At 39.7% G+C, this 19921-nt stretch overlaps 1 protein-coding gene across 1 annotated transcript; it reads left to right on the top strand.

The window, feature by feature from the left end:
• Positions 1-389: 389 nt before the first annotated feature.
• LOC118936604 (uncharacterized) lies at positions 390-17430 on the top strand. The gene is made up of 13 exons (XM_036964328.2): positions 390-716; positions 3541-3758; positions 4138-4281; positions 4555-4669; positions 6932-7133; positions 9140-9281; positions 9538-9693; positions 9775-9830; positions 9957-10132; positions 10266-10666; positions 12564-12660; positions 12929-13145; positions 15941-17430. The coding sequence occupies exons 1-13, from the start codon at positions 582-584 to the stop codon at positions 16093-16095; spliced, it is 2214 nt and encodes a 737-aa protein (XP_036820223.2). The 5' UTR covers positions 390-581; the 3' UTR covers positions 16096-17430.
• Positions 17431-19921: the final 2491 nt, after the last annotated feature.

Below are 19921 nucleotides of genomic sequence, written 5' to 3' on the forward strand. Positions count from 1 at the left end.
TTTGAAAACGGCTGGGGTGAGAGAGTGCGTTTGTGCAGTACGTTTTTTTTTTTTAAGAATTGGACCATATTTATAATTCTTCAAATCAAATATATGTACAAGCCGAAATAATAATTGTCACAAGAATAGGCATATGTACAGGCTATATACCAATAGCCGAATCATATATCCACAGCCATTATTCATCATAATTACAATTTAAAAAACAAGTCTTTAGCGTTTAAAAACATGCATGGTGATACTTTTCAAATGTGTAGGTATGGTCTAAACAAGTGAAGCTCATAGGTCACTGCAACAACAACTACCAAATCACCAATAAGAGTACAGTCTCATTGGCATCCTTTCATTGCAAAGGAAAATATATATATATATAATGATTATAGCAATCTAATTATGAAGTGAGGCAACACAGGATCAAACAATGCGATTTTTTTCTCCAAATACTTTGAAGTGCATCACAAACCCGGTTATTCCAGTCATTGAATTACTCCACGCCTCCACCATATAAAGGAATAGGAACGAGGAACTTGAAGGAGATGATTAGACAGACAGACAGACAGATAGGCTAAGAGAAAGACATAATGGACCTTGGTATGCTGCTCCTGCTGGTACTCAGCAGTGCCGTCTGCCACAGCGCGGATTCAACGTATTATGGTGGGACTGTGCGCTGTACAGTACCGGGATACATGCCCCCAGACTCGAAATGGACAGGGGAGGTAGGTTCCTATGAGTGCGTAACTTGATTTGCAATAAATAGTCAATACATAGTCTACAAAGTACATGCCAAACCTGCCAGTGCCTTTAATACTATAATACTCATAACCAGTGGTGGAAAAAGTACCCAATTGTCGTACTTAAGTAAAAGTAAACATAGAAAACGACTCAAGTGAAGTAATCAAGTAAAATACTACTTGAGTAAAAGTCCTAAAAGTATTTGGTTTTAAATATACTGAAGTATCAAAGGTACAAGTAAATGCTATGTATCATTTCAAATTCATTTTTAAACCAGACAGCACAATTTTTTTTTTTACTTATGAATAGCCAGAGGCACACTCCAACAGTCAGACATCATTTACAAACGAAGCATTTGCGTCTAGGGAGTCCGTCTGATCAGAGGCAGTAGTGATGACCGCTTGTTCCCGATCCGACCATTTTCCTGTCCTGCTAAAGCATTCGAAATTAGTGCTTTTGGGTGTCAAGGAAAATGTAAGCGAGTAAAAAGTACATATTTTTTTTACAGGGGAAATGGGAAAAAATGTATTGTGTCATTTTGGAGTCACTTTTATTGAAATAAGAATATAACATGTTTCTAAACACATTATTGTGGATGCTACTATGATTACGGATAATCCTGAATGAATCACGATATTTTTGTATTTTGTGGGGTATCTGTACTTTACTTTACTATTTATATTTTTGGCAACTTTTACTTTTACTTCACTACATTCCGAAATAACATTTTGACAGGAGAATTGTCCAATTCACACACTTGTCAAAAGAACATCTCTGGTCATCCCTTTTCCCTCTGATCTGGCGGACTCACTAAACACAACTGCTTCATTTGTTAATGATGTCTGAGTGTTGTAGTGTGCCCCTGGCTATACATACATTTAAAAACGAAAAGAGAATTGTGTCATCTGGTTTGATTAATAAAAGGAATTTGAAATTATTTATACTTTTAATTTTGATACTTAAGTACATTTTAGCAATTCCATTTACTTAAGTATTTTTAAAACCAAATACTTGTAGATTTTTACTCAAGTATTATTTTACTGGGTGACTTTTATTTTTCTATTAAGGTATCTTTACCTTTACTCAAGTATGACAATTTAGTACTTTTTCCACCGCTGTATCTCAGTACAGTTACTTAAAGTGATATTGTCACTGTGACAATAGATTTGAGTTGTATCAACTTGAACATTTAGAGTAATGCCCCCACTAAGCCACGCCTCCAATATAATTTACCAGCCTTTCAGAGTTAAGTGTAGAGTTACCACCCATGACTGTACTTGTTAGTGACAGAGACATGGTTGTTGAATTCGTTCATTTTCAGTCCTGTGGCCTTCACCAAGTGAGTTCCTAGGTGAATGTTATCATTATAATAAAACTCATTATGACAATACATTACATATCTCATAAATCCTTATTATGAATCCTGGCTTTACTTTAATACATTGGCTTGAAACTCATGGTTTACAGGCCACATAAGGCCTGCAAGTAGATTTGCAAAATTCCGGTAACTTTCCCCAAATTCCCAGATGTATTATTTTAAAAAAGGGAGTTGATGTGACTTATCATTTAGTTTTGAGTCAGTACTACATAAACATTTAAAGCACTAATTACTTTTCATTGAGTTCAACTTACTAGTAGTATTTGAGTTAAAATGCCTTGGGTTTTACGGTGTAGTTTGTGGTCAATTCCAAGTAATTTCCTGTTAGTAGATTTGCAAATGGAAAATCTTAAGTGCAATTTATAAAAAATGAAAACAACACTCCGAATCAATTCCACATCCAATGAAAGTAAGAAATTGATTTAGCAGCTTTTCTACATACACTAGGTGATGGAGGAAATTGCATTAGCAGTTTCTTTACGTAAACTCTGTGGAAGGATCTTCAAGTTGAGAAATAGCTTGAGTCATGGGACAATATTACAGTACATTTACCATCTAATGCACTCTTGATAACTATTCAACAATATTAACTAATATATTATATCAAACATGTATTACTTATTTGTTCTATCTTGGTGCAACCGTTTTTCGTTCTGTCTTGATGTAACCCTTCTTTCTATCTTGATGCAACCCTTCTTTCTATCTTGATGCAACCATTCTTTCTATCTTGATATAACCCTTCTTTCTATCTTGATGTAACCATTATTCATTCTGTCTTGATGTAACCATTCTTTCTATCTTGATGGAACCATTATTCATTCTGTCTTGATGTAACCATTCTTTCTATCTTGATGTAACCATTCTTTCTATCTTGATGCAACCCTTCTTTCTATCTTGATGCAACCATTCTTTCTATCTTGATGCAACCATTATTCATTCTGTCTTGATGCAACCATTCTTTCTATCTTGATGCAACCATTCTTTCTATCTTGATGTAACCATTATTCATTCTGTCTTGATGCAACCCTTCTTTCTATCTTGATGCAACCATTCTTTCTATCTTGATGTAACCATTATTCATTCTGTCTTGATGCAACCATTCTTTCTATCTTGATGTAACCATTATTCCTTCTGTCTTGATGCAACCATTCTTTCTATCTTGATGTAACCATTATTCATTCTGTCTTGATGCAACCATTATTTATATCTTGATGCAACCATTTCTAAACATTCTTAATGCAACCCGACCTATCTCCCCTAGCAGTGCCCTATATTCAAAAAGCTTCTCAGAGTGGTAGAGCTGATCTAGGATCAGGGTCCCTGTCCGTATACTCTTATTCATTATGATCTAAAAGGCAAAACTGATCCTGTATCAGCACTCCTACTCTGAGGCTGTCTGTGAGTATGGGTCCTAACCTGTGTGCTGGCAGGTACAATTCCACTACCGTGAGAATGGCCGGGACAGGTGTGAACAGCAGTTCTCCTGGGAGTGCACCAGCGGCTACTGTAATGGCAGTGCCAACCGCCAAGGACCTGTCGTGCAGACCACCGACAAGGACCAGTCCGGCCAAAACCTCTGGTGCCAGTCGGAGGGACACTTCACTAGAAACTTCACTAGGGACCAGAAAACCCAATCCTACACCCTGAGGTAAACTTGGATTTTCTGGGTGTGGTGGAGGAAGGGGCGGGGGGTTGACGTCAGCCTCTGGGTGTTAGAGACAGGAAGTCATCTGTTGAATGCTGTTTTGACGAGTAATAAGCACATCATCCAGGCATCTTGACCCCCCTCCCCCGACACACACAAACCCTGTATAGTTACTGTTGCTGTGTCTGTTGTGCTCCGATCCCATCAAACAACATTTTGCTCGATTTTAATGTTGGAAAGACATAACATTGCAATCTGAGCACTGTGGAAATAACAGTTATATTGATGATGTGGATGGAATCACTAGAAAATACTGGTATCTGTCAGAATGATGTCATGCTGATCTACCACTTCAATGCACTGATTCAACCTCTCATTGTAGTGACTCAGGTTGCTGTTGGGGCTCCAATGTCAATGGAAAGACCAACTGGACAATACACACCGAGGTGGATTTGGGGTTACGGGTCAGCCCGGGGCCTCCAACCCAAAACACACCTCCTGTCACGGCAACTGTCCCAACCCTGCGGTACGACCACGAGGGAAGCAAACTGAATGTACCAAAAAAGAGTTTCTGCCAAATAACCACACACTAAACTTAGTGGCATATTTCAACCTGAGCCTTTTAGAACCCATAGAGGTCGTCTCAGTCATCTACAGCAGCATTCTAGAATTCTATTGTGGTCTAAAGGGTTAAACAATACATTCTGTATCTACATAACACTACAGTCAGCTGTTATCTGGGATTATTATCTACTAATGAAAGTGTTTTTTTGGTTTCTCTCTGTGATGTCATGAGTAGAGTTCCTCAGAACTGCTTTTCCACTCTTCCTCTCTTGGCCTATGACCCGGATGGAGATGACGTGAGGTGCCACTTCCCTGTGAACGTCGCACACCCCAACATTACACTTGACAGGGTAATAAAATTAACAATTTTATGCAGATTGATGTAGATGAAATCAGGCCCGTTTATTAACGGTTTAGTGCGTGGGTTATTATTAAGATAGCTAAAGTCCGATTGGTTGAAGAATTGTTCCGACTTCGAAGGCACGTGAACAATCCCTGCGGAGGTACTGCAGAGGGTTCCCCCTCTCAATGTTTTTATGAATATCGCTAGCAACAACAGAATAAACACATTTATTATTACATACCCACAGTAGACAAGAGGAGAATATCTTATTTATAACGATGTCAACTTTATTTCTCAACTCTGAACATTGAGCAAATTACCCTCATGGTATCCAATGACACTCACTGGAGTATCTGATTTAGGATTTTAAAAAGCACATGCGAATAGGGGTGGCTTCATGTGCTCGTGGGAAATGGGAAACTGGGAAGTGGGAAGTCGTAAGTCCGACATGAATGTGTTCACATGCCTTTGAAATTAGATCGATTCTTTAACAAATACGATTTTAGCTAGCTTGATAAGCTAACGTTGCTAATTATAAAATTAGCTTGCTTAACATTGACGATATGGTCAAACTAGCGACATTATCCTCATTGATAATGTTGTAATTGTCAAAAAGGGATTTGTTGTCATTTTTTGGTTGAAAAGCTGAAATGTCAGTGGTGAAACGTCGCTACATGGAAACAACAAGCTTCCCACTTGTAACTCCGACTTAGAAGGTCGTTCCCACTTGTAACTCCGACTTAGAAGGTCGTTCCCACTTGTAACTCCGACTTAGAAGGCCGTTCCCACTTGTAACTCCGACTTAGAAGGCCGTTCCCACTTGTAACTCCGACTTAGAAGGTCGTTCCCACTTGTAACTCCGACTTAGAAGGTCGTTCCCACTTGTAACTCCGACTTAGAAGGTCGTTCCCACTTGTAACTCCGACTTAGAAGGCCGTTCCCACTTGTAACTCCGACTTAGAAGGCCGTTCCCACTTGTAACTCCGACTTAGAAGGTCGTTCCCACTTGTAACTCCGACTTAGTAGGTCGTTCCCACTGGTAACTCCGACTTAGAAGGTCGTTCCCACTTGTAACTTCGACTTAGAAGGTCGTTCCCACTTGTACTCCGACTTAGAAGGTCGTTCCCACTACTGATAACTCTGATAGCATGTGAATGCGGCATAGGCTACCAGTGCCGCTGGCTGCTGGTAAGCTTTCTTGACTTGGACATAATGCTTTGCCAACACATGGCTGACCTTTGTTAAACCAGATAAACAGTTGCTCTTAGCAAAAATGTGTTTGTAATTACCTTTCTAGCTAATAGGATATGTTTAGGCTTACACTTCCTCTTCCAATTATAATGTGGGGAGATCAAAATAATGAAAATGATCTACGAAATACGTTCAATTTAAAATGTTGATTACTTCTCCTTTCCATTATCATTTACCTGATTGTGAAGGAAAAAAACGTTTTTGCTAACTGTATGATGTTGGTCGCCGGTTTGCCTGGGACGGGTCCCTGGGTCGCCGGTTTGCCTGGGACGGGTCCCTGGGTCGCCGGTTTGCCTGGGACGGGTCCCTGGGTTGCCGGTTTGCCTGGGTTACCGGTTTGCCTGGGACGGGTCCCTGGGTTGCCGGTTTGCCTGGGTTGTAGGTTTGCCTGGGATGGGGTCCCTGGGTTGCTGGTTTGCCTAGGATGGGGTCCCTGGGTTGCAGGTTTGCCTGGGACGGGTCCCTGGGTTGCCGGTTTGCCTGGGACGGGTCCCTGGGTTGCCGGTTTGCCTGGGATGGGGTCCCTGGGACGGGGTCCTCTGGGTCGCCGGTTTGCCTGGGATGGGGTCCCTGGGACGGGTCCCTGGGTTGCCGGTTTGCCTGGGACAGGTCCCTGGGTTGCTGGTTTGCCTGGGACGGGTCCCTGGGTTGCTGGTTTGCCTGAGACAGGGTCCCTGGGTCGCCGGTTTGCCTGGGACGGGTCCCTGGGTTGCCGGTTTGCCTGGTACGGGTCCCTGCGTCGCCGGTTTGCCTGGGACGGGTGCCTGCGTCGCCGGTTTGCCTGGGACGGGTCCCTGGGTAAGATAATGTTGAAGGTCCCTGGTCTAGTGTGAAAAACCCTTGTTTATTATTATTTATTATAAACATTCAATCCAATTGAGCACAATTAACATCCAACAGTAGGCGCACTGTTCTGGGATCAGCTTTTCCTTTTCAGATCATAATGAATAGGATTCCGTGGACAGGGAGACACTGTTCCTAGATCAGCAGTTACTTCACTATTATCTCATCCCTCCAGGTCCAGTGCACTCTGCAGGCCACGGGCCGGTTGGCTGTAGGGTTGCATGTATTTGAGGTGCTGCTGCAGGACCACCCCACTGTAGACGTCAACATGACGGGATATAAATCTAATTATACCAGAAAGGCCCTGAACGAGTCCTATGCCAGTAACCCGACTCCGACCCCGTTCAGCCGCGTGCCTTTGCAGTTTGCCGTGGAGAGTAAGTAGCATGTCTCACAGTTGAATGCTTCCTTTTGGCATAGTGGAACCAACCAATCAATTTAATTAAATGTGTTTTGTCTAGTCGTATAATATGTATCAGATCAGTGACTCATAGTCATTTGTCAAAAAATAAAACAGAATTTGAGTTGCATTTTGGTAAAAGTGGTGTAGGTTTCAAAATTGAACTCGTAGTTTGTTTATGCAAATGATGTTATGTTCACCTGGTGGAATGACAGTAAAGATGATGGTGCGTTCCAAAATGGCAACCTGCATGGTTTTAATCTCCCTAATTACATTACTAATTACCTTTATTTACTGAGAGCAGCACAAAATGGCAACCTGCATGGTTTTAATCTCCCTAATTACATTACTAATTACCTTTATTTACTGAGAGCAGCACAAAATGCTATCAATCTAGCTAAAAACAAACACCCTACTGCGCCTGATAAAATAATCAGACAACAATTTAGTCCGAAGCATTGTCAGTCATTGTTTACAGACATGTATGTCACTGTGGATCCTCTAAAGGGGTAATCTGGGATTCCAACAATGGCAAAGCAGACACCGTGCCACTTTTTTTGGTAAACAGCTGAGGGATGGGTCTGGAGAAATGCAACCACTCTCAAATCTATCCATAGCCCTGTCTATACAAGGACTGACTATCCATGAGATTAAAATGATAGCTATGGATACAAGGACTGACTATCCATGAGATCAAAATGATAGCTATGGATACAAGGACTGACTATCCATGAGATCAAAATGATAGCTATGGATACAAGGACTGACTATCCATGAGATCAAAATGATAGCTATGGATACAAGGACTGACTATCCATGAGATCAAAATGATAGCTATGGATACAAGGACTGACTATCCATGAGATCAAAATGATAGCTATGGATACAAGGACTGACCATCCATGAGATCAAAATGATAGCTATGGATACAAGGACTGACCATCCATGAGATCAAAATGATAGCTATGGATACAAGGACTGACTATCCATCAGATCAAAATGATAGCTATGGATACAAGGACTGACCATCCATGAGATCAAAATGATAGCTATGGATACAAGGACTGACTATCCATCAGATCAAAATGATAGCTATGGATACAAGGACTGACTATCCATGAGATCAAAATGATAGCTATGGATACAAGGACTGACTATCCATGAGATCAAAATGATAGCTATGGATACAAGGACTGACCATCCATGAGATCAAAATGATAGCTATGGATACAAGGACTGACCATCCATGAGATCAAAATGATAGCTATGGATACAAGGACTGACTATCCATCAGATCAAAATGATAGCTATGGATACAAGGACTGACCATCCATGAGATCAAAATGATAGCTATGGATACAAGGACTGACTATCCATCAGATCAAAATGATAGCTATGGATACAAGGACTGACTATCCATCAGATCAAAATGATAGCTTTAGCCATGCTATAAAACTATACAAACATTAGATTAAATAAAACAAGCTTGTATTTTAGCTAGTGATTTATTAAGACAGTTGAACTAAGCTCCTGAGGCATTTCTATAAGTTATAGTCTTGAAGAATCAATGTCTATATATCATTAATTTAATAGGATAATAATGGATGTAGCAATCCCAGAATGCCCCTTTATTAACACACCCACTAGATGTCTGAAACCTGTCCTTTCTGTGGTTTTAGTCCAGCCAACTCTGCCCAACTGTTTCACTGACTACATAGAGAATGCCAAGAGTGTGCAAAGCTGTCATCAAGGCAAAGGGTGGCTACTTTGAAGAATCTCAAATATAAAATAGATTTAGATTTGTCTAACACTTTTTTGGTTACTACATGATTCCATATGTGTTATTTCACAGTTTTGATGTCTTCACTATTATTCTACAATTTAGAAAATAGTAAAAAATAAATAAATAACCCTTGAATGAGTAGGTGTGTCTAAATGTTTGACTGGCACTGTATCTAAAACCTGTCCTTTCTGTGGTTTTAGTCCAGCCAGCTCTATCCAACTGTCTCCCTGGCTACATACGACCACAGTTCTTGACTCCAACACCTTCACATGGGGATGTCCATCATGCCGCTGTGGGTCACCTGTACCAACTCGAAGCCCGAGTAAAAACCGCCCATGCCAAGTAAGAGTACCTCTCTCACCTACATCACCTTATTGTCCAAAACTCCATCGACTTCCCCCGTTGTTTTACCTCTGGACTGACTGACTGCAGAGACCACAACACTTAGCAATGCTAGTTTTTTTTAACCAGCTTGAAAACAGCACATGAAAACTGAAAATGAATGAGATGAATAGAGTTTGATATAACCAAAATACTCCTTGGTATCCTCGCACTTGTCCAGGGGTTGTAACTTCTCTGTCTTTCTGCTTCCTCAAAGGACATTTGACTTCCAGGTCAGCGGACCTTCCAACATGACCAAGAAGATCAGGGATGAGGGCTTTGGTGTCACGAGGCTCTTCCTGGGCTGGATCCCGCAGGAAAGACACCTGAGACAAAACATTCCCATCTGTTTCACTGCCGAGACAAACGAGAGGTACATTGAAGGAACATTTACAGTAATTGTTGTTGTTGTCGTTCTGTGGTCATTGTTGTTCTCATTTGTTCTTCATTTCAGCCAGTCAGAGATGAGATGTGTGGTTGTGGTGGTGGCCAAAGCCCTCGCACTTACAGGTTAGTTGATTTTCACCCCCTTCAATCATTGCACTGTTGCTAGATAGACTTCCATGTATGTTATAGGGTAAGATCCAATCCTAACGTGATGACACACACATAACACGTCATTTCCTCTGTGTACAGGTGAGGCGAATGTTTCGTGCACAGAGAATAGGATCAGCATTGCTGTGAGCAAGGCCTATCTGCCTGGGGTGGACATGAAGTGGCTGCGGCTAGCCGACTCATCCTGCTCCCTAACCTCCAACCAAACACACATCATGGGCACCATGTCACTCAAAACCTGTGGCACAAAGATGGAGGTAATGAGAAATATGAGAAATATTCGAACACACACACACACACACATACTTGGAGGTGTGCCATCTCTTTCTCCTTTCTTGTGTTTTGTTTCTTATCTTCCTAAATCTGGTTTCTCTCTCCGCTTCTATCTAGGATGCAGGTGACTTCATGGTGTTGAAAAACGAAATAAACTCCTTCGACGCGGTCAACGCGACCATCACGCGACGTAACCGGATCCACATTGGCTTCTCCTGCCGGTATCCCAAGACCGTCAGCATTTCCAACTATTACCAGATCCACAGCTCCAACTACATGTTCACAGAGTCCAACTTTGGTAGCTTCGGCTACACCTTTGAGGTCTTCAAGGACAGTAAGTTCACCCAGAAGGTGGATCCCAGTGCTTACCCAGTGAAGGTGAAGCTAATGGACAGGCTGTACATGGGCATCCAGGCCCAGTCCGATCTGCCCAAGGTACAACTGTTGGTGGAGTCTTGCAAAGCCACTCCGGATGACAGCGCCAGCAGCAGTCTCTTCTACGACCTCATCAAAGACGGGTGAGGAAAGGGTCCCACAGAAGGGCTGTGGGCTTGAAGCTGTGAAAGTGGAATTGCAGGAATCTGCCGTCGGGCTGTATTTCTGACATGTTGAACCTTTATTTAGGCAGGGTGGAGTCCCGGTGAGACCAAGGTCTCCTTTACAAGGGAGCCCTGCATGACCAACAATTACACACTCAAGGCAGCATAGGAAATACACAACATTTTTCCTTGTTTACCACCCCTGTTGCATTATGTGGCCTGAAATGCAAATCTTATTTTGTTTACCTGCAAGAGTAAAGAATGTGTGACAACAGGTAACAGTCAACATAATGTTGTATTCCTAAATGGTAAACAAGTAACAGTCAACATAATGTTGTGATCCTAAATGGTAAACAACAGGTAACAGTCAACATAATGTCACCTTCCTAAATGGTAAACAACAGGTAACAGTCAACATAATGTTGTATTCCTAAATGGTAAACAACAGGTAACAGTCAACATAATGTTGTATTCCTAAATGGTAAACAACAGGTAACAGTCAACATAATGTTGTATTCCTAAATGGTAAACAACAGGTAACAGTCAACATAATGTTGTATTCCTAAATGGTAAACAACAGGTAACAGTCAACATAATGTTGTATTCCTAAATGGTAAACAACAGGTAACAGTCAACATAATGTTGTATTCCTAAATGGTAAACAACAGTCAACATAATGTTGTATTCCTAAATGGTAAACAACAGTCAACATAATGTTGTATTCCTAAATGGTAAACAGGTAACAGTCAACATAATGTTGTATTCCTAAATGGTAAACAACAGGTAACAGTCAACATAATGTTGTATTCCTAAATGGTAAACAACAGGTAACAGTCAACATAATGTTGTATTCCTAAATGGTAAACAACAGGTAACAGTCAACATAATGTTGTATTCCTAAATGGTAAACAACAGGTAACAGTCAACATAATGTTGTATTCCTAAATGGTAAACAACAGGTAACAGTCAACATAATGTCACCTTCCTAAATGGTAAATAGGTAACAGTCAACATAATGTTGTATTCCTAAATGGTAAACAACAGGTAACAGTCAACATAATGTTGTATTCCTAAATGGTAAACAACAGGTAACAGTCAACATAATGTTGTATTCCTAAATGGTAAACAGGTAACAGTCAACATAATGTTGTATTCCTAAATGGTAAACAGGTAACAGTCAACATAATGTTGTATTCCTAAATGGTAAACAACAGGTAACAGTCAACATAATGTTGTATTCCTAAATGGTAAACAACAGTCAACATAATGTTGTATTCCTAAATGGTAAACAACAGGTAACAGTCAACATAATGTTGTATTCCTAAATGGTAAACAACAGGTAACAGTCAACATAATGTTGTATTCCTAAATGGTAAACAACAGGTAACAGTCAACATAATGTCACCTTCCTAAATGGTAAATAGGTAACAGTCAACATAATGTTGTATTCCTAAATGGTAAACAACAGGTAACAGTCAACATAATGTTGTATTCCTAAATGGTAAACAACAGGTAACAGTCAACATAATGTTGTATTCCTAAATGGTAAACAGGTAACAGTCAACATAATGTTGTATTCCTAAATGGTAAACAGGTAACAGTCAACATAATGTTGTATTCCTAAATGGTAAACAACAGGTAACAGTCAACATAATGTCACATTCCAAAATGGTAAACAATGTTGTTTTCCCTAATTATTTTTTTTGTTTTCCACAGTTGCTATTTCTCTACCAGTCTTTATTGACTAAGAGAAGCACATAATGCTATTGGAAAGCTTCAAATGGGACTGAGAGATTACACAAACGTAATCATGAATGAATTTGTCTCCGTCCTGTCTCAGTAAAAATGTACTTTCTTTCTTTCTTTCACAATGAAGGTGTCTAAAGGACGAGACGGTCAAGGTTTATCCCGGGAACCGAACCCAATTCTACTTTGAGGTCCAGGCCTTCAAATTCACTGGGAGCTACGACCAGGTAAAACCCAACATCAAAATGACTTCACATTCTTTCTTTCTTTGTTCTATTTACTGACTTTATTAGAGCATCATCATGTTGCATCAATGTGGAATTTACCTGACGACATCAAGACGCACAGGTTTGGTCTTATTCAGACACAGATTTCAACCCAAATGTTTATTTCACAAATATCAATCCAACTGGTTGATTGTGGATGTTGATCCAGTATTAGGAACATCTTCTTGGATGATCACCTCCCCTTTCACATCCCGTGACCCTCCTCCAGGTGTTCCTCACCTGTACCGTCATCCTGTGTGAGGTAGGAAACCCCAACTCTAGGTGTGACCAGGGCTGCCTGAACAAAGCCTCGCGGAGGCGCAGACGAGATCTCCCCAACGGAGAGACAGACAGGCACTACATTACCCAGGGTCCTTTCCGTGTGGTCAGAGAGACCCAGCCCAGTGCAGACCAGAAGACAGGTGCAGGTGAAAAGACCGGTGCAGGTAATTACCCCACTCTTAGGGATGGATCGAAATTTACAGAATTGGTACCTGGAGGAAAAGGGGGAGGGTTATGCTTTTTCTATTTCAGTCAAGGGGAAGGTTTTTGAGGTCTAGTCCAGGGGAGGGTCATGTAATTGATGACATGTAAATATTTCTCAGTGTTTTTGAATTAGTTTCTTATTAGGCTATATATCAATGTGTGCCCGATGCCACCCCTCATCTCTGATTCTCCACTGGACACGCAATATCAAGTGAGCCTATAGGCTGTTTAGAGTGGTCTCAATCAAATGATCCATAGCCCATAGGCTGTTTAGAGTGGTCTCAATCAAATGATCCATAGCCCATAGGCTGTTTAGAGTGGTCTCAATCAAATGATCCATAGCCCATAGGCTGTTTAGAGTGGTCTCAATCAAATGATCCATAGCCCATAGGCTGTTTAGAGTGGTCTCAATCAAATGATCCATAGCATATAGGCTGTTTAGAGTGGTCTCAATCAAATGATCCATAGCCTATAGGCTGTTTAGAGTGGTCTCAATCAAATGATCCATAGCATATAGGCTGTTTAGAGTGGTCTCAATCAAATGATCCATAGCATATAGGCTGTTTAGAGTGGTCTCAATCAAATGATCCATAGCATATAGGCTGTTTAGAGTGGTCTCAATCAAATGATCCATAGCATATAGGCTGTTTAGAGTGGTCTCAATCAAATGATCCATAGCCTATAGGCTGTTTAGAGTGGTCTCAATCAAATGATCCATAGCATATAGGCTGTTTAGAGTGGTCTCAATCAAATGATCCATAGCATATAGGCTGTTTAGAGTGGTCTCAATCAAATGATCCATAGCATATAGGCTGTTTAGAGTGGTCTCAATCAAATGATCCATAGCATATAGGCTGTTTAGAGTGGTCTCAATCAAATGATCCATAGCATATAGGCTGTTTAGAGTGGTCTCAATCAAATGATCCATAGCATATAGGCTGTTTAGAGTGGTCTCAATCAAATGATCAATAGCATATAGGCTGTTTAGAGTGGTCTCAATCAAATGATCCATAGCATATAGGCTGTTTAGAGTGGTCTCAATCAAATGATCCATAGCATATAGGCTGTTTAGAGTGGTCTCAATCAAATGATCCATAGCATATAGGCTGTTTAGAGTGGTCTCAATCAAATGATCCATAGCATATAGGCTGTTTAGAGTGGTCTCAATCAAATGATCCATAGCATATAGGCTGTTTAGAGTGGTCTCAATCAAATGATCCATAGCATATAGGCTGTTTAGAGTGGTCTCAATCAAATGATCCATAGCATATAGGCTGTTTAGAGTGGTCTCAATCAAATGATCCATAGCATATAGGCTGTTTAGAGTGGTCTCAATCAAATGATCCATAGCATATAGGCTGTTTAGAGTGGTCTCAATCAAATGATCCATAGCATATAGGCTGTTTAGAGTGGTCTCAATCAAATGATCCATAGCATATAGGCTGTTTAGAGTGGTCTCAATCAAATGATCCATAGCATATAGGCTGTTTAGAGTGGTCTCAATCAAATGATCCATAGCATATAGGCTGTTTAGAGTGGTCTCAATCAAATGATCCATAGCATATAGGCTGTTTTGCAACGCTCACAACCGAGATCCAAACTGCCTCTGGAAGCAACGTCAGCATAAGAACTGTTTTTTGGGAGCTTCATGAAATGGGTTTCCATGGCCGAGCAGCCACACACAAGCCTAAGATCACCATGTGCAATGCCAAGCGTCAGCTGGAGTGATGTAAAGCTCGCCGCCATTGGAACTGTGGAAACGCGTTCTCTGGAGTGATGAATTACGCTTCACCATCTGGCAGTCCGACGGTTGAATCTGAGTTTGGCGAATGCCAGAAGAGCGCTACCTGCCTGAATGCGTGGGGCCAACTGTAAAGTTTGGTGTAGGATAAATAATGGTCTGGGGCTGTTTTTCATGGTTTGGCCCCTTAGTTCCAGTGAAGGGAAATCTTAACGCTACAGCATACAATGACATTCTAGACGATTCTGTGCTTCCAACTTTGTGGCAACAGTTTGGGGGAGGCTCTTTCCTGTTTCATCACGACAATGATGCACAAAGTGAGGTCCATACAGAAATTATTTGTCAAGATTGGTGTTGAAAAACTTGACTGGCCTGCACAGAGCCCTGACCTCAACCTCATCGAACACCTTTGGGATGAATTGGAATGCCGACTGCGAGCCAGGCCTAATCGCCCAACATCAGTGCCCGACCTCACTAATGCTCTTGTGGCTGAATGAAAGCAAGTCCCCGCAGCAATGTTCCAGCATCTCGTGGAAATCCTTCCCAGAAGAGTGGAGGCAGTTATAGCTGCAAATGGGGGACCAACTCCATGTTAATGCCCATGATTTTGGAATGAGATGTTCGACGAGCAGGTGTCCACATACTTTTGCCCTCGTAGTGTATCTTTTGCTGAAGGGAGGGCCATCCATTTTCATTTCAGAGTGGTCTGATTTTCTCCATGTAACCGCTATTATAAATAACGTTCACCCTCTTAGTAAAGGATTCATTCTGATCAGGATTAGACCAGAAAAACCAGTATGTCCCAGACAATTATGTTGAAGCATTTAGGATTAGGTTATAGGGTTAACCAGACCTAAAACATAACCCTGAACCCTGAACATGCTGACTGGATGGACTGTGTCCCAATACTTTTTCATGTCTGCTTTTCCTTGCCTGCTTTTTCCTAAATGAACAAATATAAACTCCCTTTACTCTGATGACATTATTTGGTTGTTTTTGCTGTTCCTGTTGTAGATGTGGAAGCTACATATTTTCTCAGATCGGACATGGGAACCATAGTCTTCGCCGGGCTGTTCATCATGACCGTGATTCTGCTGACAGTGGTCGTGGTCTATTTTTTGAAGAAGAGCAGAGCTGAAGAACACGAGGCTCTCATTGCATATGATTAAAGAAATGTAACTGGGTTTGTGCCTGACCAGGGTCACTTCTGGTTTACCAAAAGTAAAGCACACCTTTCTTTTAGTTTTACTTTCAATAACAAATTAACACTAGTTTACATACTGAATACGGTAACATTACTACACAAATTAACACTAGTTTACATACTGAATACGGTAACATTAACTACACAAATTAACACTAGTTTACATACTGAATACAATAACATTAACTACACAAATTAACACTAGTTTACATACTGAATACGGTAACATTACTACACAAATTAACACTAGTTTACATACTGAATACGGTAACATTAACTACACATATTAACACTAGTTTACATACTGAATACGGTAACATTACTACACAAATTAACACTAGTTTACATACTGAATACGGTAACATTACTACACAAATTAACACTAGTTTACATACTGAATACGGTAACATTACTACACATATTAACACTAGTTTACATACTGAATACGGTAACATTACTACACAAATTAACACTAGTTTACATACTGAATACAATAACATTAACTACACATATTAACACTAGTTTACATACTGAATACGGTAACATTACTACACATATTAACACTAGTTTACATACTGAATACGGTAACATTACTACACATATTAACACTAGTTTACATACTGAATACAATAACATTAACTACACAAATTAACACTAGTTTACATACTGAATACGGTAACATTACTACACAAATTAACACTAGTTTACATACTGAATACAGTAACATTACTACACATATTAACACTAGTTTACATACTGAATACGGTAACATTAACTACACAAATTAACACTAGTTTACATACTGAATACAATAACATTAACTACACAAATTAACACTAGTTTACATACTGAATACGGTAACATTACTACACATATTAACACTAGTTTACATACTGAATACGGTAACATTACTACACAAATGAACACTAGTTTACATACTGAATACGGTAACATTACTACACAAATGAACACTAGTTTACATACTGAATACAATAACATTACTACACATATTAACACTAGTTTACATACTGAATACGGTAACATTACTACACAAATGAACACTAGTTTACATACTGAATACAATAACATTACTACACATATTAACACTAGTTTACATACTGAATACGGTAACATTAACTACACAAATGTAGTTGGTTCATTCTTATTCACGTTTCTGTGATATAGACATTTGGATCAACTGTTTGATACTCCTGACTCAAGAAAGTGGAAGAAATTGGTTGTTGTTGAGAATCCTGTTATGCAAATAAGTCTGTATTGATTAAATACATTTTAGGCAAAAGTACTCTTTTATACTGTTCTCTGCCTCACCACTCATTCAAACATGATTTATTGCTTTAAAGGGGCAGTCATTTTATGACTAATAAATGTAGGATATTTATTGATTCTTGAATATTTATAAATTCCTCATGAGTTTAGTTCAAGTGTTGTACCCCCATCAGAACCCAAAATATATATGCTTGTTTTACTTCAATGTTTGTTAAGCGTCAATCTGTATTTTTGTCCAAATTGAGTTATTGACATTTAGCCTTGTTCTGTTCAATGTTCTCAACCTATATATATTACTCTAAATACCCCAATTCATGTTAAGTTCAAAATAATACAAGATTAAAATAGCTGACACCATTCAAATCAACGAGGAAAATGTAAAGCCAATTATCTCAGAATCATCTTTATGCAGACAGAACCTTTTGGTCCCAAACTCTAAATGTGTTTGTTTATGTCATGACCTCCTACTACCTGCCACTCTCTCCATTGGTTTGTTTATGTCATGACCTCCTACTACCTGCCACTCTCTCTATTGGTTTGTTTCTGAGTCTGCTAAAGTGGTGTGAAGTAAAAAATACTTGAAAGTACAACTTAAGTAGTTTTTTTTTTTTGGGGGGGGGGGGGGGGGGGGGTCTGTACTTGACTTCACTATTCATATTTTTAACAACGTATACTTTTACTTCACTACATTCCTAAAGAAAATAATGTACTTTTTACTCCATAATTTTCCCCCTGACACCCAGAAGACGTGTTACATTTTGAATGCTTAGCAGGACAGGAAAATGGTTATCAGTAAAATAAATAAAACATAGACAATTGTGCTGTGTGGTTTCCTTAATGTAAGGAATTTGAAATTATTTTTTTAAAACTTTTGATACTTAATGTATATTTGAGCAATTACATTTACGTTTTTGATACTTAAGTTTATTTAAAACCAAATACTTTTAGACTTTTACTCAAATAGTATTTTACTGGGTGACTTTCACTTTCACTTGAGTTGTTTTCTCAAGGTTTCTTTACTTTTACTCCAGTAAAATATTACTTCTGTGTCCTTTTCCCACCACTAGTCTGCTAATACTGTACATATTCTAACTCAAATGACTATGTTACAAGTGCCACTGGAATAAACACTAATTCACCAAAACTGTCAAAAAATAGATAAATGAATACACCTGCAGTAATGAGTGGGGAGTTTTGATGCTAGAATAGATCTGAAGAGGAATTTTACCCTTCACTCTAGAGGATGGACCATCGTAGGAGGACAACATGCAGTCAGATAAGAAAAGGACAGCATACTTTAAATGCTTCCACTTCACTGTTGAAAGTATCCGTGCCTTCAGCTAGTATTCATACTGTCGTGGCAATTCTACACAGGGACACTCAAAGTCATGATTTAAACGCATCGTCCTTTATTATCAGTACGATCGAGAGGTTCCAACCAACTCAATGTACCAAGTACACATGTCCATAAGCAGTTGTCTTTTATACTTACACAGAAGTAATATTTGCATAATTTATCTTATTCGTTATTCGGAATTATATGATCGACCAATACCTCAACGAGGCTCCTTCTCTCCATGCTAAGATCTTGAAACTGAGATATTGTTCTCAAAACAAGGGTCTGGGGATTCTGCCAAATTGCAGATATCACAGTGTGGATTTCTCTCAGGCACGTTTAATCAGTCACTTGCATGAACACATAAATTGGTTATTAGAAAAGCACACGCATAAATATTTTCATCACAATACCTCTTGACTTATTCCACATGTTGTTGTGTTACAGCCTGAATTCAAAATGGATTCAATAGATTTCTCACTCTCACCCATTTACACACAATACCCCATAATGACAAAGTGACATGTTTTTAGAAAAGTTTTGCAAAAGTATAGAAAATGAAATACAGAAATATCTCATTTACATAAGTATTCACACCACTGAGTCAATACATGTTGGAATTACCTTTGGCAGCAATTACAGCTGCAAGTATTTCTGGGTAAATCTCTAAGAGCTTTGCACACTAGGATTGTTCAATATTTGCACATTATTCAATAAAAAAATCTTCAAGCTAGGTCAAGTTGGTTATTAATCATTGCTAGACAGACATTTTCAAGTCATGCCATAGATTTTCAAGCCACTTTAAACTGTCCCTAGGCCACTCAGGAACATTCAAGATCGTTTTGGTAAGCAACACCAGTGTATATTTGACCTTGTGTTTTAGGTTATTTCGAGAGAGAGACAGAGAGAGTGAGGGACAGCGAGAGAGTGAGGGACAGAGAGAGAGTGAGGGACAGCGAGAGAGTGAGGGACAGAGAGAGAGTGAGGGACAGAGAGAGAGTGAGGGACAGAGAGAGAGTGAGGGACAGAGAGAGAGAGAGAGATGGACAGAGAGAGGGAGACGGACAGAGAGAGAGAGAGACGGACAGAGAGAGAGAGAGAGAGAGACGGACAGAGAGAGAGAGAGACGGACAGAGAGAGAGAGAGAGAGACGGACAGAGAGAGAGAG

This window comes from Oncorhynchus mykiss, chromosome 26, assembly GCF_057628025.1.
Source record: "Oncorhynchus mykiss isolate SJ-2025 chromosome 26, ASM5762802v1, whole genome shotgun sequence".
Taxonomy (NCBI): Eukaryota; Metazoa; Chordata; class Actinopteri; order Salmoniformes; family Salmonidae; genus Oncorhynchus; species Oncorhynchus mykiss.